The sequence below is a fragment of the Biomphalaria glabrata genome, chromosome 4 (genome assembly GCF_947242115.1).
Source record: "Biomphalaria glabrata chromosome 4, xgBioGlab47.1, whole genome shotgun sequence".
Taxonomy (NCBI): Eukaryota; Metazoa; Mollusca; class Gastropoda; family Planorbidae; genus Biomphalaria; species Biomphalaria glabrata.
In genome coordinates, this window is record NC_074714.1 from 6,043,022 (window position 1) to 6,069,521 (window position 26,500).

The 26,500-nt window shown below is 36.3% G+C and overlaps 1 protein-coding gene across 8 annotated transcripts in view; it reads right to left on the reverse strand.

Annotated features, from left to right (window-relative positions):
• The window catches only part of LOC106061659 (uncharacterized), a 142,181-nt gene that overhangs the window by 87,486 nt on the left and 28,195 nt on the right, over nucleotides 1-26,500 (reverse strand). For 3 of the 8 annotated variants that reach the window (XM_056025756.1, XM_013219846.2, XM_013219847.2), the window contains one exon: nucleotides 22,899-23,008. In XM_056025756.1, coding sequence (XP_055881731.1) covers nucleotides 22,899-22,983 — 85 coding nt within the window. In that variant the 5' untranslated portion in view covers nucleotides 22,984-23,008. The other 5 variants (XM_056025757.1, XM_013219850.2, XM_013219853.2 and 2 more) reach the window with 4 other exon arrangements.

The following is a 26,500-nucleotide window of genomic DNA, read 5'->3' on the forward strand; positions in this document are numbered from 1 at the left end:
TTTCAAATAAAAGATCTAATAGATCTAAATATTTATTGGCTGACAGAGTAGTCAGTAGATCTTACCAAATATAGAACTAGTTAACTGGATCTTCTAACTAATAGTAGCTTAGAGTACTTAGTCTTAGACTGATTTTTATACTAGATATCTAGATCTAGTTAAGATGTTATTTTAATTCTATGATAATAGTAACAAAGTAGATCCATCAATTTACATCTATCTATATCTAGGTCTAATTAATAAAGAAACTAGTAAGTATTAAGTTAATTAAGTATTACAGATCTAGACATACAATATTCTCTGAGTCTAAGTCTAGACTTTAACTTGTCTAGGAATAGAGTGTCACTAGAGCTACTATTTAACTAGATATTAGTCTCTAGATTTAGGTATAGACTAGACCTAAATCCAAATTATATACTCTAGATTTAGTTTCAGATCTTGAAGTTAGATCTATATACACTAATCTAGTAATGCTAGATCATAGAAGTGAGCCCTGCCCCTACTAGCCCTAGCTAGAATCATCTACTAGATTACTAGATCTAGATCTAAATCTAGAGTCTTGCCTTTTTTAAATAAGTTTTTTTTATTATTAGATCTAGAATCTAGATTTAATTAGATCTAGACTTTACTAGTAGAATATTATATCTGATAATAGATTATAAAATAATACTAATAGATACGATCTACTTTTGATCTATGCTGCTTCTGCCCAGGGACTAGACCTAGTCAGGCTACATCTAGATGTAGTGGTAGATTGTAACTGTAAGATTCTAGATAATTATTCCAATTATCTAGATCTAGCCTGACTAGGTCTAGTCCCTGCGCCTGGATATAATTAAATCTAGATTCTAGGACTAGATCTAATAATAAAAAACTTATTTTAAAAAAGGCAAGACTAGAATTGACTAGATCTATATTATTATATAAGTTTTATAACTATCGTTACTATCATTATTAATACGGCGATGATCCGGTACGGTAATTTCGCATTTTCGGGTAAATTAAGTAAATATAACTTCTAAGATCATTTTAAAATGTAGAAATAGAACTAGATCTAGAATCTAGATCTCTAGACTAGATCTAGCCTTTAGGTCTGGTTTCAATTTTTATGCCGGCAGATCAAACTTATTAGAATTAGATCTAGATAAATAGATCTACTTGCTAGATCTAACTTAGGCGTCTCAGGCCGGGGCCATAAGGATTTGTTTCTAACTTTTGTTTACGTTTTTGATACAAAGCGAAAGTTCGGAAATAGCGCATGCGCTGTAACTTAAGAATTGTAACTTCCTGTCTTTCTTTGAATTCGACTTATTAAGTTTTAGTTTGAAAGTACAAAACGTGAATGTGAAAAAAAAAAAAAAAAAAAGTCCGATACTGAATCGGCAATCAGTCGGACTGGCGTTTGCCGGCAAGCTTTTTTTTAAACTTCGATTTTGCCGGCATGCCGGCTATAGCCGGCGATCATGCATCCATGCCCCTAACCCCTTTGACAGAAAACATGTAGAACAAGAACTGAACTTAGCATATCAGGGGCCGGACTTAGGCATTGGCAAATTAGGCAGTAGCCTAGTGCTTCCAATTGGTGGGGGATTCGCACAGGGAAAAAAAATGCGAAACTTGGATAAGATCTCAAACATAGTAGAGCTGTATGTTTACTAGCCTAACTGCTGCCACTACTACGAAATTGCTATGTATGAATTTTAGTTTAAATATAGACACGTGCAAATATTTTTATAAATTGCGTAATTTTATTTTATTTTTAGCATTTTTTTTATTTCATCGAATTCATTTCGCCTAGGGCCTCCAGTTATCCAAGGCCAGACCTGACCATATTATAATAATATCTACACCATAATGTTTACGTTATCGTTGCATTACACTTTGTTCAATCATCCTTCACCACCCCACACTCCTCGAACACGAACACACGCTTCACAAATGGTCTCTGCGAGATACTGAGCATTCTGATACTGCACAAGGCCGATACGGCCCATGCGTTATAACAAGATAGGTAGTGTGATAGCAGATTTACCCTAGACTATTCATGCGGTGGAGTCCTAAAAATAGAACAACCATTTCCGGTTAGGAGGTCGTAAAAATATGCAGGAGTTTTCACACAAAAAAAAAAACACGATTACAAAGTCATGTAGATCTGTGACACCAGCACGTGATGGGCATGTGAGAAACGGGTACTGGCGGAGAAAGGGATTAGCAGGGGCGGGCTAATCCCTAGCGAGGGGGGAAAGGTCACAAGCTGGCCGTGGAGTGAACGCTGACCAGGAGAAAAGATGGTTCTTGTGTTCAATTTTCAGCGACATTGTGATCTCAAGTGGTCAAAGAGAATGGACGAGGGTCTAACTAGCTTTAATCCTACATTTTTCCATGTACTCACTGTTACATACTTTTCAGTGAAACACTAAATGGTTATTTGGAGAAAGGTGAATGAACTGTGAGCTGTTTTAAATAAATGTATTAGCGTGCTTCTAGAGAGTTTATTATATCAATTATTTACCTGAATCTTGAGAGCATAACACCATGTCAGGACCCACTGAGCCCCAATCTCAAGAAATATATAATGTACTTGTTATTTTAATCCATTATATTTTTATGTTTTATTGTTTTTAGAGTTAAAAATAAAAACCTATGATAGAAAGGATAGTGCTAATTGTAGAGACAATTTTTAAAAAGGGAAAACATGTAGTCATTGTAATGTTGATTTTAGGGAAAACTTACAGAAGAGATCGAGATGACTTTATATATAGACAATTTTTAGTTTTGAATTAACAGAATTATAAAAAGTAAAGTCCGGCAACAAGATATTCTTCAAAGCAAATTGAATTTCATTTCGTCAAGATCCAAATTTTATATAGCAAAATCTTCACAACTAACAAGTCCCCACATCTACAATAGAAGGTCGTTTATCCGGACTGCCTCTAAAAGTGGTTGTGCCTATGACAGATGTGCAGCCAAAGATCCGCGATTATTTCTCTCAATATTGTTAAGCTACTACGTAAAACGCTTTGTTCCCCTGTACATTTGACTTGAATTGTATGTGTACGTACGACGTGATAACTCCATATGAATTATCTTTATATTGTTGGGGAAATGGACCGGTTATAATAGTCCGCATTCGGTTGTCCAAAACGATCAATTATCCGGACAGACCCCGTCCCTTATTAAACCGGATAATCGATGTTCTTCTGTATCACAGAACACTTGGACTTGGGTTGATGAACTAATAGTATCTCCGTAGTACAACAGCAAGAGTTGCACGGATTCAATCTCAAGTAGGAACCAATGAAACAGTCGCCATCACAAAACCAATATATTTATTAAAAAGAGTGTACTACGACCAATTAGCCACAAAATTATGATAAGAAAGAAAAAAATACGTGAAAAGTCTGGTAAATGCTAGCAGTCCAACATGGCAGCTTAAGGCAATTCGAAAATAATAGGAATCAACCCAAACATTTCTCTTAATGCGTGCAATAGAGTAAAACATGAGAGGACCGGAAATAAATATTTGGGTCAAAGAAGTAAATCTAAATAGGAAAGCCCGACTACAACTATTTCCCCCAATCTGTACCAATTATTAATTAGATTCCATAAACAAATAGTGGTTCTTATATATAGCAGACGATATTATTATCGTTGTTAATTTGGAGAGTTGAGGGCAACGGTTCTCAAACATCAGAAATTACGGGAAAGAATCGCCACTACTTGCGAAATGTAAGAAGTCTATAAGCATTTTAACAAAACTTTTTATGAACTCACTCTGGGGGCAGTCTTGTACACGTGTTTCTCCCAATCTCGGCTGAAATTGTGTACAACTATTCATAGTCGATGGCAACTCATGAATCAATCAAAATATGAACTAAATAGTGATCAACTAATAATCATTTATTCATTTTGCTTCATACAGAACAGGGGACATCAACTTCGCAATATTGAGAGATATAGTAATGATTGTACTGTGCTTTCCTTTCTATAATTATTATTTATTTTTTTAGTATTTCTTACTTTTTAGTTGTTTAAAGATGAAATGGTGTAGAGAATATCGATATGAGCGAGAGCCGAATATCAAATGGGTGGAGACAATCTATCAACTAACATTTTATCACGATTTCTTCCGGACCTCGTGTTTACCATGCCCCCCCCCCCAAACCCCCTTTTTTTTTCCAGGTTGATGGTAAACATAACACAAAGCGTGGAACTATTCACAGAGCCTTGGGGAAAAGCCTGTGTGTGTGCTACCAAAAAGGGCGAACAAATATATACACGGCTTAACAAATAGGCCACTACGAATCTGACTGAACTTACTGTGATAACAAGAAAGTCTACCAAAAAAAAATAAAAAAATATGAAAGCAGGGATGTGAACTCAGTGGCGATTGCGACTTAACACTGTTAAAAGGAAATCTCGAATTAAGTCTTTTCATGTAAATTTGGCAGATTTAATCGTCAGATAAGACAGGAAGACGTTTTCTCATGGATAAAACAGGGTTTTACAAGGGGCATCAGCACGGGTGAAAAGCTGACAAGTGCCATTAGTTTTAAATACGTTGGAGCTATCGTCTCAGATGAGGGAATCAATCCTGAACTACTGGCCCGAATTGCACAGCAGCACATGCCAAACTAAAAACAATTCGGAAAGACAAAGGTATAGCCCTCGGCACCAAAATAAGACTGATGCGCTCCCTGGTCATGGCCATATGATTGTGAGTCTTGGATGCTGACTGCAGAGATAGAGAGGAGGATCCTAGCAATGGAATTGAGATGCTACAGAAGGATCCTAGGTATCACATTTAAAAACCGCATCACAACCAAAGAGATTAAAGATAGGGTTATACAGCGATAGGACCCCACGTTAAACTGCTAATTATTATTTTTTAAAAATCGCAAACTTAAACTCTATTGCCATATTACAAGGTCTTCGGGGCTCGCCAAGACCTTCCTGCAGGAAATGGTACCAGGAAAAAGAAGAAGAGGCAGACAGAGAAAGCGATGGGAAGAGAACTTAAAGGAATGGACATGCCTGCCATTGAAAGAGGTTTTATCCAAGGCAAAAGATAGAGAAAAGAGAAAGACGGTCGACAAATCATGTGTGATGCCCCAACAGTCCAAAAGACCAAGGGATAGGCGAGGGTAATGGTGAAAATAGACTTATCTGTACATAAAGAAGGCATACAATTTCTTGTACATAAAATAGGCAGCCGTTTCCCTGTAGTTAATTTGAAAGCTATTAGATCTAGTTTTCTGGCAGATAATACTAATGTTATCTTGTAGAACTCAAAGACATTTCCTTGAAGATAAGAAATACAATTTTCTTAGGGCTAAATGGACAGACATTTTGTTGTACATACGACAGACATTCTCCTGCAGATATTTCCCTTTCACTAAAACGTGTTCCACAAAATCAGATATGTGGACACTAGCGTAAGAGAGACGCACATTTATCGAACCAGTGCGTTAGCACGACACATTAAAACTAAAACGACCCATTAAGAGACAGACATCAAATGAAGCATAAAGTTGTATAGGCGATAGACGTGTAGTTTATATCAATCTAGATCTATGTAATGGACACTTTGTCTCAAATTAAAAACAGCCATTACTGAACTCTGGTTGAGGGTCACACCTCATTGACTTGATCTTAAGAGTCAAGTCTTGTACCAACCTCTTGTTTACCTTTTTAAGCCTACTACTGTTTATAACTAACACACAATCTTATACATCTATCTACTTTTTTCGTGTGCTGATTAACTAGAAAGATATTTTACTACATGCAAGAACTTAATCAGTAAATCTACTCTTACATTGTACATACCAAATAGAATCTAAACCTCGGCTCGCTGTTGAACTATTGTAGCTATATAGGTATAGTATGTGAAGTCAATAGTATAAGCCACATAAAAAGAAAACGTCACAAGCCAATACATGCCACACACAAACACACACACGCACAGACCTCAAAACATCGCGGGATTTCCAGACCGCATCCGACCCGATATTGTCTCTCTCTCTCTCTCTCTCTCTCTCTTCTCTCTCTCCCTTCTCTTTTTGACACTGCACCAAAAACCTGACAAATAAAAATGTGCGAGTGTGTGTGTGTGTACACTACATACCGAGCCGCGACGCTAGTTCATACTCTTCACCCAACAACCGCGGCCCGCTCCCCCCCTCTCTGCCAGCCCTCGCCCCCCCCCCCCCGTAAGTCAAAACCTGGTTCTTTACAAATACATATTCAGCAGATTGGCCTTAGTAACAAGCAGGCAAGGTTCCCTCCAGGTCGACCTCCCTATCGCCACCCCAAACTATTTTCTACCCAAAGAGAGGGAGAGAGAAATACCAGACATGCCAATCGTAAAACGTAAAACATGGGCAGACGATATTTTCCAGTTGTAACATGGAAACTTAGGGCTTCCGGTTGAGAAAAAAAAAAAAAGCGAAACCAGCCCGCCCCACCCCCACCCCGAAAAAAAAAACATCCGGGTCGTTACCAAAGCCCCCAAAAGATTAGCCTACAAGCGGTGTGTACCCTAGGGTAAGGTGAAAGGTCACACGTACAGATCGATCTATTCGGTACAGCAGACGATCGCGCCTAAGTAACCAAAAACTCATGGAACATCAAAGAAGATTTCGTTGACTTTCTGCTATAAACGCTGTAGATAAGTGAGTTGAAGATTGAAATAGAATTGTTCAGTTGTAACAAATTCACTTTTTGCCTAGACATGGACAATGTCATTAATCTAATCATAGAAATAAAAACACAAATAAAAAAAATAATAAAAAAACTCAAATATTTCAAAAGACCTTGACCTCAGAACTTACCATCATTAGACCAGAAGCGTGAAAGGTCTCTTTAAAAAAAAACGTGACCCCCCCCCCCCCCCAAATGGTGGTGGTCAAACAAAAAGGTCACGTGTACGAAACAGGGTCAAGATATCGGGAATTCCCAACCATGGAGCAGGTCAAACCAATAGGTAACCCTGGCCCCTTTTCAAGTTGTTTGTAAATAGGATGGAAATGGGCACTGGGCGAATTAATGTTGGTCTACATTTTGATTTCGCTGCTAAAAGAAATATTGAAAAATTAAGTGAATGTATTCGTGAAAAAGAAAACCAAATTAAAGCTTAACTCTACTCGCGTTTAATGAAAGTTTGCTACTTACAGCTAAATGTGAAACACACTGTAAACAAAACAAAAAAGATAGGCAAAGACAAAAAAAAAATATTTAAAAAATAGCGGAACAAAACTTTTTTATATTTACTTATGTAGAGTATTTGTACAGCGTATTTCAATACTACCCTAGATCCTAGATGAGTGAATTTTTTTTCCTTTGCGGTATTGTTACCCTACCAGCGCAGACTCCTATAGTATGGTACCAAAATGTCTAACATTGTCAATACAAAATGGCTACAAACACGAGAGGCAGAGAAGGATCAAGAACTAGCCTACTACAAATCACATAACATGGACACTTTTTGTATTGTTTACAAAAAAATAAAAGAAGAATCGGAAAAGAAATGTCATGGAAAATGTACTTAACACATAGTAAATTTAAAAAATAATGAATCAACGTGAAAGGAAATGGAAGTTTATCAAAAACCAAAGAGATACAAATGACAATGGTGAGAAGCAGTCCATTAGATTATTTGAACTGGCTTATGGCCCTTGGGAAGAGTATGACTAACCTACTAATCAGTACTAAGAAAAATGATCTGCATTTAGTGGACAATTGCAAAAACACTAATACAGGCCAAAATTGTGTATTATAAGTTGACTGTATCTCATGAAGTTATCTACGAAAGGAAAAAGAGAGAGAGAGAGTAACAGAAAATTACGCTGTCGTTAATTCTAAAAGAAGGATGAAAGTTAATACAACTGAGTCACCTACACCTATCACTTAATCTGTTGAACCGTTGGGGCACCATACACGATCTTTAGACCGTCAATCTCCAATCATCTTTTTTTAATTGAAAAAAATCTCTTTCAGTGACAGACCTGTCGACTTTGTGCCTATCTCTTTTTTTTTTTCTTTTTACCTGGCACTGTTCTCTGAAGGAAGGTCTTAGCGAGTCCTGTGGACCTTGTAATATGACCATAAGGTTTCCGTTTGGCGTTGTTTTTTTTTGACAGAGGTTAGCAGGTCATGGTGGGACCCAATTAGCGTTGTAATCCTGTCTCTAATCACTTCGTTGTGATGCGGTCTTTGTACGTGATACTTAGGATCCTTCTATACTATCTCAATTCAATGCCAGGATTAACCTTTTTTTTTAAATAAATTATTTTGTGAGTTCTAGTATACCCTCCGTCCTCTGAAAGGATATAAGTGACTTAGGAATGCTTATGTGTCACCAAGAGCTGTGACATTCATAACAAACGAATATTCACATTCATTAGAGTAACACCTTTAGGAAAGTCAGTAAATTTAGAAAATCTTCAGGATAGAAGACTTAAAAGTAAGTTGCCATTATACATAAAACACTGAACCATAATCTTCAAATACAAAAACAAAACCTAATAAAATACTCACAAAGACACAGAGATAAAAGGTACATTTCTTGTTCCATATGCTAGGACAAATTTGTATAAAATCCCCATTCTGCTATTAGAGCATGGAATGGGTTGTCTGAGGCAGCCAGAAAAACCAATGACTTGGCAGAATTTAAGTCATTGATTAACATGCATGACTAGATTGACCTAGAAACACTAGTAGGACTTAACCATCATCTTTTTTCTTTTTTTTTTTTTTTTGAAGTAACGTCTGTATTATATAAGATAAGAAGAAGACTGAGCAAAATGTGCTGATATCTATTAGAAATAAACTTTCTTCAATTCAGCCACGACTTCTCCGCTGAACGGACACGTATTGAACTAGTCACAAAAAGTTTCCAGAAAAGTTTTAGTACCAGCTTGTATTTTAGGCCTGTGTCCGTATAGTACCAGCTTGTATCTTAGGCCTGTGTCCGTACAATTGTATCAATGCAGAGTTGCGGGCTGTCAGGAAAACATAAACACATATTACTCTCTACTGGGCTTTAGTAGGTTGAAACATAGACTCTTCACTCGGGCTACAGTCGGTTGAGGAATAGACAAATCAGATTATTTACTCAATTTTCTGTAGTTAGATGCATAAACATGACTCTTTACGCGATCTTCAGTAGGCATATGCATAGACAAGACAGACTCTACTCAGTCCTTAGTAGATAGATTTATAGAAGACTCTTTAGTGAACTTCAGTAGGTTGATACACAGACAAAGACTCTTTAGTCGGTCTTCAGTGGGTTGATACATAGACAAGGCTCTTTAGTCGGTCTTTATTAGGTTGATACATAGACAAGGCTCTTTAGTCGGTCTTGAGTAGGTTGATACATAGACAAGACTCGTTTAGTCGGGTCTTGAGTAGGTTGATACATAGACAAGACTCGTTTAGTCGGTCTTGAGTATGTTGATACATAGACAAGACTCGTTTAGTCGGGTCTTGAGTAGGTTGATACATAGACAAGTCTCTTTAGTCGGTCTTGAGTAGGTTGATACATAGACAAGACTCGTTTAGTCGGTCTTGAGTAGGTTGATACATAGACAAGACTCGTTTAGTCGGTCTTGAGTAGGTTGATACATAGACAAGCCTCGTTTAGTCGGGTCTTGAGTAGGTTGATACATAGACAAGTCTCTTTAGTCGGTCTTGAGTAGGTTGATACATAGAAAAGACTCATTTAGTCGGGTCTTGAGTAGGTTGATACAAGGCCTATAGTACGTGAGTACGTATTCTATTCTATAGACTGGAGCTAATGGCACCGCCTGGTGCAGCTCTCTGGCTATTCTTAGCTCCACGGATTGAGATTGTGCAAAGCTTTACACGGCACGATGGAAGGTGAGAGGAAATTGGGGGAGGGACTGGGGGTGGCCTTCACCTTCGCCTTTCCAGTTCTGTAACATTTTTTTTTCCTACATGTATAAACCTCAGACTCAAATCTTCCGTGTTTCTCACATGTTTCTAGAATCTTCTTAAAGAAGTAAAGAAAAATGGCACTCTCCCCACAAACTACAAGCACACTAACTAGTGTACAAAAAAAAAATGACATGTACTTAATGGTAGAGGTGATAGTCCACAGTAGTCCACACAATACTTGTTTTCATTTTTGTTTCTCGGGCACAATGTGAGCAATAGAAAAAAAATAAGCAATAGAAAAAAAAATCTTTTTTTTTAGAAACAAGGCTTATATAAGGAAAGAACCGTTAATTACTGTCATTTATCTGAAAATGACAATGTTTAGCTTCCCTTAATGGGATTAAAGCCATATTTACGTCCATATCTCTCATTAAGTAGCAAGTTCCCCTTATTTCAGTATTAAAGAAAATAATCAATCACCAATAAAGGATTAACTGATTGGGGTGGGTTTTTTTTTTTATTGATTCATGTCTTGTCAGGCTCAATAAATAATTGTGCAAAGTTTCAACTTGATCGGAGAAAGGGACATTGGAGAGAAAAAAACATGTTTAGATGTTTTTACCAAACAGACAGACAGACAGAGACATTTGAAATTAGCTTTGTACAAAATGATGTGAACTCTTTATAAAAGAGATGGTGTAGGTAGGTCTTATAAGGGTTAGTATGAGGAAGGAGACGAGAGTATTTAAAATGTTTTATTATAAACTCTAATAACAATACTACATTTAAATAGTCCCAATATAGAGAGAATTAAAGTGTGGAAAATGTGATGGGCACAATTCTTTTGGGATAGATTTCTATTGCTGGAACTGATGCGTTCCTATAATATTTTTCCACGAAACTTTCAACTAAAGCAGGGGTTCTCAACCTGTGTGTCGCGACCCCTTTGTGGATCGATTGACGATTTGCCAGGGATCGCCTAAGACCATCGAAAATATGGATTGTCATTGTCTATTCTTCTATTGCTGTGTGTGTGTTGAGGGGGGGGGGGAGGGTCGCGGCAAAGTGAGGAATTGTAAAAAGGGTCGTCGAGCTTAAAAGGTTGAGAACTGCAGAACTAAAGGAACTATTAAACCATCTCAGATTAATCTTTCCGAAATGGGTGATGTACACAGAAATTTCATAGATCCTTGTGATAAAGGGGGAAAATCTAATTTAAAGTTGTTGTTGCTTTAAATATATACAAAATATATTTAATAATTCTTTTTTATCTTTGTAGGGTGAAACTATGTAGCAACAAACTGTTTGTATCAACATGTAACAAGACAGCAAGGTTTCTGTCCAGGGCTTTTGCAAGAAGAGAGGATTGAAACCTCTCAACCCCTCACTCAAGTGGAGTTTGATGATGATCACTGTGATGATGATCGACTTTAAGGACTAAATAAAGAGTATTATTTTACTTTATTAGTACAATACATACAATAAAATTGTGCTTATTTTTGTAGTTCCTCTTCTGAAATGTACTAATGTTTTAGTCAAGAAAACAAAGGAAAGAAGTTGCTAAAGATAAGTCTTCTTGGTTGAAGATCTATTTAATTTTATTTTTTTTGTAATATAACGTTTATTAAATGTGAATTTTTTTAAAATACTAAAAAGTTGGTATTTTAAATAACATTTCTAAATTAGTGTAACAAGTGTACAAGGTTTGGTCTGAGATTAGATAATTAGTGAGTGTTTTCTGAATATTAGTGTAACGATGGGTTTGTATAGATCATACAATGTGATTGCATAGATTGTGGTTGAGGTTGTGATGTTCAAATATAATATGATTTTTCCCTTCAAAACAATGTCTGATCAGTCAAGCTACAACGTAATGCTGGAAATACTTATTTTAAGTATAAAATCAAACAGAAATACTATAAATAAATTATTACTATTTACTATTAAATAGCAAATACCTTGAAGCGCTTATGTTTCATGACAATTATAGACTTTAACTATTAGTTACATTATCAGTACTCTGGCAGTAGGATTTTAGTGGCAGTGTAACAGACCTATAGCTCTATTTAGCCTAGCATTCTTTTAGATACAGTGAGATACAAGTTAGAAAAATATAAAGATGGGTTTATAAAATATTTTAAAACTTTACAAATTACAAGATGAAAGTCTTGTACATGATTTCAAATCTAGCCACAGTAATTTTTTTTATGCATTTCCCCATGATGTCTCCCATGTAGAAGCAGAAAGATAAGTAATTAAAGAAGGTATGAGTAAAGAATATTCTCAATTAGCCTCTACTGGTTTGTAGTTATAAGAGATAACATTCTTAAAAAGACATTAAAACTAAATAAAGAAAATGTAACAATTATAGGTAGAAGAATTTGTCCTGATATTTTAAATCCAGTCTAGAATAGATCTACAACTTTCATCATACTTTTAACATAATTGTTTAGTTTGTTGTTTATAATTGGCTTTGAATGCATATTTATAGCTAAATTTGTTTGGATTCATTATCTATCTAAATCTATATTATAGATATTTAAAGTATAGATCTAGAATCTAGAATAATGTAGATCTATACATAAGATCCATCTAGAATTTTAAAATAAAAATTATTTATCTACTTATTTAGATTTTTAATTTATAGATCTAATTAGTAATTAGATCTAGATTTATTCTATAATTTCTATAATTATATAGATATAAGATTCAATTTAGATCTAGATCTACTAATTTTTTATTAGATTTTAGATTGCTAGATCTAGATTAGATCTAGAATATATATATATATATAATTAACTACATAGTAGACCTATAGTCATAGAATCTGTATAAAATTCTATACTCTATACACCCTAGAGAACTCTAGTCTCTATATCGACTATAATGTCCTTATTAGACATAGACGTCATAGATATATAAAATATATAGATTGAGATCTAGACTACTAGTACTAGATCTAGAATAATCTAGATGATCATTGATCTATCAGTAATCTAGTAAAGAAAGGCTAAAGAGTAAAAGTAAAGTCTAAAGTTAAAGCAGTGTTAGATCTAGAAAGAAATGAAATTATTGAAATGCTTAGCCTTAGCCTGGCTTAGGCTTAGACTTGTCTTAGATTAGACAGGCCTAGATCATACAAATTACAATCATACTCATACAAATTAGAAATATAGATTAGATTATAGATAGATCTAGATATAGACTATAGATCTAGATGTCTTATTATCTAGACTAGTAGACTTAGTAGAGTAGTCTAGCCTTAGCCTTAGTCAGTACTACAGTAACAGTCTACTAGATTGTCTAGATCTAGCAACTAGTCTAGTACTAGAGTCTCTAGTAAGTAGTAGAGTTACTTAAATATTCTAGTCTTCAACTTACCATAAATAGATCTAGTAACCTAGTATAAATTAGTTTACTTAGATTAGTATAACTTAGTCTTAGGTGACTTAGGTCTAGCTGTCTAGCTAGTAGAGTCAGTAGAGTAGATACTCACTAAGATAGATCTAAATTGACTAAATCATAAACTAAGTCTAGATCTAGATCTAAGTCTAAGACAGATATCAATATAATATCATGATATTATTATAATTATAAAATTAGATCTAGATGTAGACATTCTAGATCTAGATCTAACGTTAGTCTAATTATAGATCTAGTCTAATAACAAAGTTTTACAAAGTAATTGAAAGTTAAGTACAGTGTCAACACTCAACTTGAGATATATCAATATAGATATCTAGATCTACTAAGATGTCATACCTGTCAAAATATTAACGAATTATCTCAAGAATTTCACATCCACAACACAGCAAACCCAGTGCCCTACACACTAGGTCTATTTAGCTCGAGGGATACAAGCAACCCGGAAGCAGTCTCGAACTAATGCTTCGGGGAACCCCGCGCTGACGTCATACGTCAGGTATTGATCGTGCCTGGTGTCCGGGTCAAATCTGTTAGGCTATAACACTAACAGTAACATTCTGTGAAATTCAGTTAATTCAGTTAACACACTATCTTTTGTCATGTCTGCTCATTTTGCTGTTATTCTAGATCTACATCTAGATCTGTCGTTAGAGCAAAAAAATGTAAAAAAAAAAAAATCTTTTTACTTTGATAAAAAAAAATACATTGTAAACTGAAATCGTAGTTAAAACGCGATATGTTAATTAGTTGGTTTTTTTTTTGTTTTTTTTTTTGTTTTTTTTTTTGTTGTTTTTTTTTAAGTTTTTTTTTAAATGTATTATCTGTATTTAATAAATGTAAACAAGAAAATGTATAAAAGGAACTAACTGACAAATCCTACATTACACAACAGATTGCATATGAGCTGTGTATTGCAGATAATCAAAGGGAAATAATACGAGCTTTTTTTTTCTTTTCAAACTAGATTTATATAAACTTTAAAAAAAAAATTAATATCCAGAGATTATTTGTCTCTCTCTCTCTCTCTCTCTCTCTCTCTCTCTCTCTCTCTCTTATTTTAATTATTCAGACAAGATTTAAAAAAAGGCTAAAAAAATTGTACTATGCATAGCTCTATGCTAATTCATGAAACGTTGATTTGAGCGTAAATTTTGTATTTAAAGAAGTGTAAAATGTAATATCACAATGCATTTGTAACTGTATGAACACGGGAAAGAGCAGGGAAGCCTGCGCGTGCATTCACATGTTAAATAGCCTAGATCCATATGCTTTACCTTATTGTACATTGTAATCTCATCGTAAAAAAAAATTGCAAAGGAAAGGCGATTATAATTTCAGTTCTAATGTTGACCTTATCTTTGTTTTCTTTTTGTTTGTTGCCGGTGAAGGCCTTGAGGCCCAAACATCCTATGATTTTACTTTGCTCCAGCAGGGCTCACCATACGCATGTCTTATACTAATCAATTGTATTTTTCCCCGAAATAAAGTGTAATATAATGGGACTCTTTTTTTTTCCCCCGTTTCATTCTTCAATTCATTAATTGACACATTACACGCTTCAACAACCCCCAGCTCCGGTTGCGATTGTTTATACGGTCTTTAAGCTCCAATGTTTTCTTATTACGTACAATGGGAGGAACCTCCCCCCCCACACACACACACACGCACATTCACACCTTTGTTACAATAAAAGTATGGGCTTAACGTTTGAATAGAATCCTTTTACTTTAAAAAAAAAAGGAAAGTTTTCTATTTATTAATTTCAAACTACTTGATATTTCTTTTGTTATTTTAGTTATCTTGATGTCTTGGCACATTCTCTCACGTTCAACCCGCCATGAAAGATTTATCCTTCAACGCTTTTCATACACGACACTAACAATGGGTCTTTATTATAATATTCTATGTCCGTACCTTGGTAGAGATCTATAATATATAAAGCTAGAACCTCAATGCAGACCTCCAGTGAAAGCGGAGACTCAAGAGGACCCTTGCCAACTCTCTGTATGAAACTGTAGCCTACATTCAGACAATGAGACCCACTTGTGGGCTAAACACCTATGCGATGCTAGCGACTTGGGGATCACGGCTGGTGAATCTTGATAACAGGTTTTTGTCAAAGGCTCAAAGGCCAGGCTCCCCGTTTTTTTTTTTTAGGGGGGCTTGACCTTTCCTGCACCCCCGAGAGCTATTCTTCGCGACCAGCGGTTATTTTTCCAGGACCGTGCGACCGTCTCGGGTCCTGGTGGGTTGTATTTGGGGGGGAAAGGGGGGGGATGTCGGTAGGCGACAATGACCTCATTACGGGTCAGCAGAATGACCGCCTTCAAAGCTGTATACAATTTCATTTTTTTTTTCAAATTGAAGGTGGCTACAGAAAGGAGACAGTAGTAAGAGAAAGCTAAAGGAGATAGAGACACAGATGTGACATGGTTCTACATTTAAAATGTAGTTAACTGTCCGAGAGAAGGCTTGGGCTTCTTGCTGACCTTTGCTCCTTACCACCACCACCTCCCACCCTATTTTCATCACGTTTTATTTTACAATCGATTGGAACTTAAGGTCATCACCAATGCCCCCCCCCCCATCTGCACACACACACGCACAACACAAACAGACGCTCATAAAACCTGCTCAGACACAATAGCATGGTCTTTAACCAAAAAATTGGTTATTATTGTTAGAAGGTTACCAAATTATCTCCCTTATTCTATTTTTGTTTTTTTTTTCCCAATTTTCATTTTTATCTCCTCCTTAATTGTTAAAGTAAATTAAATCGCATTTCTCATACGAACACACACACACACACACATCTTATCGTCTTCTTTCTTAATTTCAGGTTAACTCAAGCATGAAGATGTCAATGTTGAAATAACTGAACATCTACTGTCCTTGTGACTTATGCTTTGATTCGTAAAGGCATTTTCATTGTTAGAGTATATAAAAAAGACTATAAGTTTGTAAGTTAGTTGCTTCCTAAATGGATCTGCTTTTAAACCTGTTTCTTTTCTTACTGTTATAACTGTTTCAGGATTCTTTAAATAACGCTACCGATACAGTTAAATTCGGTTAATCTGATCAGCTGTTTATTTACGACATAAAAGTATTGCAGGGAAATATTCTAGCAACACAGAAAATGTTCGTTTAAGCAAACTACCCGTTTATTGGTGTAATGATTGCGTCCTGATGTGGTCTGGTTAACCCGAGTCTATATTCTAATCCGGTTAAATTTGCGCGCTGGACTGCCGTTCAGATTTCTCGATGGTCCCGGGTTCAAACCCTGCCCGCTCCCATCCCCCGTCGTCCTGCGGGAGGTATCGACTAGGAAGTAATTATCTTCAACTCTGAAGGAACATTCGAAGCATGTAAAACATTTTACAAACATATAGTAGTAAAGTACCTCTTTCAGACCTAGGAATCTGTAGAGCAGATGATGTAAAGATAATCTTTTTAATGGATGACGGTTGACAAGGGTGTCATGAGGCCAGCACAACGACCAACCGCTTTTACTTTCCTCAACTAATGCCAAATACTCATTACTTTTAACATTGCCAGCTGCAATCCCCTTGGCCGAGTGGTATGCGCTTCGGACTCTTGTCTCAATGGCCCCGAGTTCGAGCGGCACCTTCGAGGTCACGGAGGTCACGGTTCGAGCCCCGCCCGCTACAATCTCCAGCCAGGAGGTTAGAGTCAGGACGTACTAATTATTTCTGAAGGAACTTCCATTACTTATAAAGCAAGCAAAGAAAGCGCTGTCTAGAGAAGAAAAAAGTTCTTATCTTATAAATAACAGACGTTACTTCAAAAGATAACATAATTACGCCATAGGCGTAACCCTGTATTATTCTAGTCGCGTAAGTTAGTGACTTAAAATCCGCAAAGTCCTTGTTTTTCCTGGCTGATTCTGGCAACCCATTCCATGATCACCAAGGGCTAGGGAAGAAAGTACAAGTTTTGTCCTAGCAAAGTAACCAGAAAAAAAAGTAGATCATATAAATATTTTTAAAAATATTATTTTGAGAAAATATTACATTTACTGGGGTGGGGAAGGCCGGGGGTGCAGGGAGGTAAGTAGAACCGCACTCCTGACTTAGTTAGCCTAGTCTACAAAGTTCATATACTAAGTCACCAAGTCTTGGCATTGTTGGAGTCACAGCTGGCCGGGAAAAGTCTCTCTATAAGTTATTCCACCTCACTATCACCTGGGACTCAATGACGTCTAGTATACGCTGCTTAAAACAAACACATGCTTATAGACTGTATCATGTTCAACCAATCATAGGTGAATGTGTCAAGGTAAACAACCTAGCCCCGCCCATATCTCCACCTACTTATGTTAATGAGGTAACAGTCAAAACAAATCTTCCCACTTTTTGTTTTCAAATAGTATTGCAATTACGCGTGACACCGGGGACTTGTCTGTGTTGTTTTACTTCATGCTGTTAAGTAACTAGACCACATTTTAGAAATAGTGCCAAATTCTTTACTCAATCTATCATTCCAGGGTAGTACTTCATTGTCCGCCACTATATTACCGTTTTGTTAAGCTTACTGTACATATCCAAATCTAATAGCCAATAGGTCGACCCGAGTCGAGTGTAGTCAGTGTGCATATTATTATATTACTTACTATACAAATAAAATTGTTATATTGTTAGATCTATATAATGCTGGCCTACCGTAGACATATAGGCCTAATGTTAAAATGTTATATAAATTAGACCTGCCTAGGGTCTATTGTAGTTATTGCCCTACTGTAGATATTGTCAGAGCTGGGTTTACCCACAGGCATCGTAAGCAATAGCATAGGGCCCACGCTTGCTTGGAGGGCCCCCAAAAATTGTTTTAATGAAAAAAAAGCAAAGGAATAAATTGCCTAACCCTAACTCTAACCCCTGTTGATTAGGCCCCTATCTCAAATAGCTTAGGGCTTTAACGAGCTTAAGCCCGGCCCTGGATATAGCATAGCCTTAGTCGTGGGTCTAATAGTAAAGTTCCCCTTTCAGACCTTGCGGATCTAAAAGGTTTTAATAAATCAACGAAGTACATACAAGTCGTTTGGGACGGGAATGGGGGAGGGGGGGGGAATATAAATCCGCGTCACAAGTACAAAGAGAAACATCACCGCAATCTCTTGCCGTGCCCAATCGTGACCTCCGTGACCTGCGTTGAAAGAGTCTATCCAATGGACCGAGCCTCTGCTGCTTCTTTCTGCACTGTAGGCAACAGTTTCAAAGGGCCTCGAGGGCTGAATATGACCCGCATGCCGTGGGTTGGGCACCAACGCTCTAGTTAACTGCCTTGTTTAGACAGCCAATATAATGTAAGCCTAATTGTATTACACTATAGATATGGTACTAAAAAGTAAAAGGGCAGGTGATGTTCATTTCATGTTGTTTTTTTATGGCCGACGGTTAACGATCGAGGTTGTCATGTGGCCAACACCAGAGCAACCGAATTACTTTCCCCAACTAATGTCAGGCACTCATAAGAGTTAGGTATACTCATGGACATCCTCAAAATTCAAGATCCCAATCACTACCGAGATTAGAACCGACGATCCTTCGGCTCGGAAGTGAAGCGCTCTACCACTCAGCCACCACGCCCACTAGACATGAGACTACTGAACACACGTGTCTCTTATGGATATATGATTGTTATAGATATACAGGCCTTGTGTTTATATGAATACTAAAAGGATTGACTGAGTTTTTAATTTCGGGCATTTCTTCAGGATTGAAGATTGTTTCGTTCCTAGCCCAAACATTGGGCATGAGATAGCAGCGGGCTGGCTTCGAACTTGGTATCATCGAGACGACAGTACTGAGAGCGTGCAACACGACAAGACGGCTAGCCTTTGAACTTTAGTTTTGTTTACTATTTGTTTTGTTTCTTGCATCTTTCTATTTACTAATCCATTTCTGTACATTTTGATTCTATACTTCGATCTATTTTGTTTTTACATTGCTGTTTATATAGGCTTTATTTATATATGTATTTTGCTCTTTTAATTTTATCAGTTATCTTAATAGGGTCTTTACTTTTTTAAAGCTAAAATTTCACCATGTCCATATCAGGAAATAAAGTGTACGACTCCTATAATAAGTGTGACTCTATAGCAGTCAAAACCAACAACAATTAAGGTATCCTGTGGAGCAGTGATCCCCAGACTACGGTCCGCGGGCCATATCCGACCCAGCATACTATACTGCCCCTTGAAACGTCTACCCACAGCGTAGGCCTATAATGATGCCGCAGTGTCTCGGTTCTATTAGACTCTAAGATTTGTAGGGCGCTGATGCGAGCGTGATACATATGTCGTAATTTATATGTCTCCCAGGGGCCGAACAAAGTTGGCCGCCACTGCAGTGGAGTCAATAAACGTTGGTACCCACCACATTCCTCTCTGTATGTCGGCACCGACTTCAAGTCCGTATTTATACGCGCTCTCATTGGTTGAAAATGGCAGCAGGGGAAATGGTGGCAAGGATCCGGGTTGTTTGTGTTTCCTGAATCATCTTTCAAGTCTAGCAATAAACAGACCTGGCTCGTCTTGGCCTGTTTACAGATATAATAACAAAGCTTTTCTGTTCATATTAACATTGTTGTTGATGTCATTGTTGCTATTGCTGATGATGTTATTGTTGTTTTCGTAGTTCGTGTTTTACGTGTTTTAGGTGTTTCTTCAGAATTGAGCATCATTACATCCTAGCACCCTTTGAACATCATTACATCCTAGCACCCGTTGAACATCATTACATCCTAGCACCCATTGAACATCATTACATCCTAGCACCCGTTGAACATCATTACATCCTAGCACCCGTTGAACATCATTACATCCTAGCACCCGTTGAACATCATTACATCCTAGCACCCGTTGAACATCATTACATCCTAGCACCCGTTGAACATCATTACATCCTAGCACCCGTTGAACATCATTACATCCTAGCACCCGTTGAACATCATTACATCCTAGCACCCATTGAACATCATTACATCCTAGCACCCGTTGAACATCATTACATCCTAGCACCCTTTGAACATCATTACATCCTAGCACACTTCGAACATCATTACATCCTAGCACCCGTTGAACATGATTACATCCTAGCACCCATTGAACATCATTACATCCTAGCACCCATTGAACAACATTACATTCTAGCACCCATTGAACATCATTACATCCTAGCACCCATTGAACATCATTACATCCTAGCACCCGTTGAACATCATTACATCCTAGCACCCGTTGAACATCATTACATCCTAGCACCCGTTGAACATCATAACATCCTAGCACCCGTTGAACATTATTACATCCTAGCACCCATTGAACATCATTACATCCTAGCACCCGTTGAACATCATTACATCCTAGCACCCTTTGAACATCATTACATCCTAGCACCCTTCGAACATCATTACATCCTAGCACCCGTTGAACATCATTACATCCTAGCACCCATTGAACAACATTACATTCTAGCACCCATTGAACATCATTACATCCTAGCACCCATTGAACATCATTACATCCTAGCACCCATTGAACAACATTACATTCTAGCACCCATTGAGCATCATTACATCCTAGCACCCATTGAACATCATTACATCCTAGCACCCATTGAACATCATTACATCCTAGCACCCATTGAACAACATTACATTCTAGCACCCATTGAACAACATTACATTCTAGCACCCATTGAACATCATTACATCCTAGCACCCATTGAACATCATTACATTCTAGCACCCATTGAACATCATTACATCCTAGCACGCATTGAACATCACTACATCCTAGCACCCGTTGAACATCATTACATTCTAGCACCCTTTGAGCATCATTACATTCTAACACCCATTGAACATCATTACATTCTAACACCCATTGAACATCATTACAACATAGCACCCATTGAACATCATTACATTCTAGCACCCTTTGAGCATCATTACATTCTAGCACCCATTGAGCATCATTACAACATAGCACCCATTGAACATCATTACATCCTAGCACCCATTGAACATCATTACATTCTAGCACCCATTGAACATCATTAAATCCTAACACCCATTGAACATCATTAAATCCTAGCACCCATTGAACATCATTGCATCCTAGCACCCATAACTCCCCCAGGACTGTGAGGGATGGCAGCGGGCAGGGGTTCGAACATTACCAGCTAGACAGGTTGTTAATAGTGTTGTTGCTATTTTTGTTTTTGTCGCTGAAGATAACATTGCACTTGTTGTTATTGATATCACTGCTAACGATATTTTTTGGTGTAAGTGTTTTTGATATTATTGTTGATGTTGTTATTGATAATGCGGATGTTGTTGAATTGTTGACTTATAAAGATTTCAAGTCTGAGCCCTTACATTCTAAAAGCTTTTCGCTTGACATTTTGGTTACTAAGAGTTTCACTAGCTGTTTCCGAAATTAATTACTAATGAAAAATAAACAACAAATTTAGATGAAATGGACTCATCTCAGAAGTATCCAACTGTGCGGCCATTCGTTATGTTGTCTGTATGTTTTCAATCGCTCATGTTCGTCCATGCATACCTTGAAATGTTAATGTTTTTTTTTTCATTCTAGATATTGGCTTTTTTTTTTTAATTAAGTATCTTGATGATCTTTTGTGCAGAATCGTAGATGTAGATCTAATTATAGTTAAATCTTAATAAGTTATCTCATTATTTTTGTCAAGTTTAATTCGCACCGCGTGACAATGATCGTGGGAAAACACTTTGAATCATTTTCCTATAAAATTATGACCTAAATTAAGATCAAAGAAATAGAAGAAACCTTGAAATATCAGACATTTTTTTTTCCACGTGGAAGACACCAACAAAAACTAGAGCGATTGCCTAAAAAAAAAAAGTTAAGCAAAATTAACAGAATCCTTAATGATCATTTAGTTTGTCACTATAAATAGAGAGAGCCTATCAAAATGAGCTTTTAAAAATAGTAATTTAAGGCCAGTGTTTATATTTGTTTGTCTATGGTACACTTGTGAGCATACCGTCTTTAATATGCAAACATGTTAAACTAGTGATACCGTAACTAAAGACAAAAACACTTTTGTAACGTAGAAGAAAAAAAAATAATTAAAAGCAAAGAATCGTAGTCATTCTTTACAAAGCTTATATTAAACTCACTCTGTTTGTTTTTATATATGTCTGGCTCAAGGCTTCTTTAAGCCTGACAAGATTTACTTTGAATTTCCAAATTAACAATGAATCTCATACATCACCAAAGACAACACGCGATTCATTCAAATATTAAGTTAACTAATTACGGTAGTTAATTATTATTATTTTTATATTGATAACGGGAGATAAATCCTGCAGAAAGAAATTGCTGTAGTTAAGCGGTCCTTTCCTTTATACAATGTTTGTGTTTTTTTTTAAACTATTTGTATAGTTTGCTTTTCAAATGTTCTGACGTTTTTGGCTTAACTCTCTTTTGAGTTTACTCCCTTACATCAAATGCATTGTTCAGTAGAAGAGCTCAGCTTGAAGATATTCGAGTTCTGATACCTAGTACTACTCACCTTCAAGGAGATGTGCTGGATAGTTCCTCCACAGTTGACTGAGAAAAGTGGTGCTGTGGTTGTAGCTCATGATGGGGTCTCTCATTAACCTGCGTATTCCAGAAAGTTCTCTACAAAGATAAAAAAAAAACAACAAAGTCAGCAATTGAATTTTAATATTATTTCGAGTAATTAAACATTTACCGCTGTATAAAACACAGTATTATACAAACAGAAGAGAAAGCAGTATGGATAAATGTGGAGGTAATATAGGTCAACCTAACCTCATTCTGTCTGCATGTCTGGTATAACGTTTGTACACGTTATTTCTTTGACTACCCATCTCGGATCAAGCTTAAATGTTGCACAATTATTTCTTTTACCTGACAAATCAAGAATAAAAAAATTATCAATCAGATAATTTATTATTGATAATTAATTATTTTGTTTGGTATCAAAAAAGGGAAAGAACTTATACTTGACTAATGTAATGGTAAGGAGGCGCGGTGGCTGAGCGGTAAAGCGCTTCACTTCCAAACCGTTCAGGGTTCGAATCCTGGTGAAAACTGGGATTCTTAATTTCGGGATCTTGGTTGGTTTTTGTGCTGGCCACACGACACCATCGTTAACCGTAGGCCACAGAATCAGATGACCTTTACATCATCTGCCTTTTCCTCAATTAATGTCAGGTACCCATTAGAATTACCAGGATTCAAAGTCTTCAAAACCCGGGACCCCCGGTTCAGAAACCAAGCGATTTACCACTCAGCCACCGTACCTCCAGAAAATATTTAATTACAGAATGCCAAAATGGAATATCAATAACCCAAACAAGCAAAAGAAAGAAAAATATGTTTCTAAAAATAAATCTTTTTAAAGGTGAACAACCGCTAATTACTTCCATATATAACCAGATAGCCAGGTTTTGCTCCCCCTTTCTTCTATATAAAACAAAATGAATTAACTACAACTAATTGATTACATAATTGTCTAATATTTTCTATTCATTCATGTTTTGTTATGCCAGACTAATAATTGTGTAAAGTTTCAACTTGATCCAGGAATGGGTGTGGAGGAAGCAACATGTTAAAAAAATTGTACCTGCCCGACAGAGCTAGTTAATATAGGCTTGGTTATAAGGTGTACAACCACTAATTTGAAATAAACGATTTCTACAATCTACTTGTCGTACTTTAACATAACAAAAAACATGCTACATCTAAAGCTTTATTATACTAAATGACAAACAAAAATTCTACACACACAGTAAAGATGAAGACACGAAATACAGTCAGTACACGGTCTAACAAATGTAAACAAACATTAGGGGCGACAATCAAAATAAACAAATTTACGACACTACCGGTTAGCAGTGTGCAAGGAGTGGAAATTAAAAGATGACTGTGATTACAAGTTAACGAGAAGTTGAAACTATCATGCCAACTAGAATTTATTTAATAATACAAATAAATATTGAAATCTCTCTTTCCCTGTTTTCTGACTACGTAAATATTGCTTATAATGGCTTCAAAAAGAAAGTCTGGGATTTAATAATCACCACATTAACCCGCTCTTATTTTACACTGTCATAGTCAAGATCTAGTTCACGATCTTTAACCCATTATATTCACAAAGACAGAGCGATATAAAGAAATGCGGTGGCAGTATAATGGAACTTAAAAAAAAAAGTAAAGTTCCCCTTTCAGACCTTATGGTCTTTAGGGCAGATGATGTAAAGGTCATCTGTTTCTGTACCCTACGGTTAACGAGGGTGTCATGTGGCCAGCACAAAAACCAACCGCCTTTACTTTTCCCAAACTAATGTCAGGTACCCATTAAAGCTGGGTGGATTCAGAGGAGCCGAAGGATCCCTAAATTAAAAATCCCAGTCTTCGCCAGGATTCGAACCCCAAACCCCCGTTTCGGAGGCCAAGCGCTTTACCGCTTAGTCACCGCGCCTCAATGGAACTTAAAGTAAAATGTAAATAAAAAAAAAATGAAAAGAGGTAAATATGGAGACATTTTGAAATAGAGAATATACTAAAACGTAAGGTCGCCATATTGAAAGATCACTGTCGAACTAAATAATAGAACAATTATGTTTCAAAAGCTAAAATACATTACTTGCTAAGCGAAGCAGCTTTGAAATGTGATTCTACATCTCTGAAAAGTGTCAACAGTTATTCTATAACTTAATAAAGTACGAAACTTTACCTTTCAATACGTCCGTAGTCTCCACACCGGTTGCACCAACAAGCTTTGCTATTAATAGCATTGTCCCCATTATGAGAATCCCTCACAGTTAAATTATGAGTTCAGTTTAATTGGCCACCAATTTAACTGTAGTATTATCACGTCCAGAGATTGAAACAACGCACACACGCGCGCACATACACCAATGAAATGAAAGAACGAGATTTTCGTAAGTCATTAAAATTGTTGACATTTTATTACCTAGACAACCTTAATGAACTTTCATTTACCTGCAGAAGGTTTACACTTAGGTTACAAATTGTTGCCTACATTACCACAAGGTTCAGGTAGGGGGGACTTACATTGAGATTAAGATTATTGTTTGGCAAGCTTTCATTTGTAACACTCACAGAGGAAAACCAAAAATATGTTCGCGCTTTCCTTGGACAGCTGGGGGTTCTGGGGCAGCGGTCTTCTGAGTTACAAGTATACATTTTCTTGGTTATACAGCGTACAATTGGCATCATAGGAAAGAAACAAAAAAAACACAGGTCTAAACATGAGTCTAGAGGGCGCGGTGGCTGAGGAGTTATTCCGAACCTGGGGTCCTGGGTTCGAATCTCGGTGAAGACTGGGATTTTGAATTTAAGGATATTTAGGGCGCCTGACTTTGATTTGGGAAAGTAAAGGGTAGATCTAGAAATCAATATAAATACATTACGTTTATGTGATGTATGGGACTATATTTTTTTTTTCTAATTTTTATCAATAAGATATAAAACATAATATTGGTTTTTAATTGCAATTTACAATGTTCAAAAATATTTTAATTATGTTATAATAAAAAAAAATAGTGATGTAACATTTTTATAATAAAGAATTGTACAATAATTTTGTATATGTAATGCAATTTTTATGATTACTATAGAAACGAATTTTTAATGATAAAAAAGTGCATAATTTGTTAATAAAAAGTCTATAGAGTTCTCAATGTCACTGTACTACGAAAGTAATGTACGGAAGGATCATTCGTCAGGGGCAGATAAATGTTGAAAAAAAAAAAGATGTGATCTATTTTTAATTTATATACGTAATACAAGACTTTCAAGTTTAAAGGTCAACCGATAAAACATTATCCTTTTTTTTTTAAACTAATACTGTTTTAAATCATGTATGATTTTTTTAGTGATATAAATTCCAACATTTTAAAGAAATATTTGTAAAATAGTGCAGATAGAATTCGTACATGCATATGGTTCTGTAGTAAACTTCGACGAGGGTGTACCTATATTGCATGGCAAATATATATACTTTATTGGTCATGAGGTACATACGTAGAATGAAAGCTTTTAGAAGCAAAAGTTCAGGGTTCAAAGTCCAAGAGAGAGCAAAATTTTTAAAAACTTCTTTTTATTTTTCTGTCTTAAATG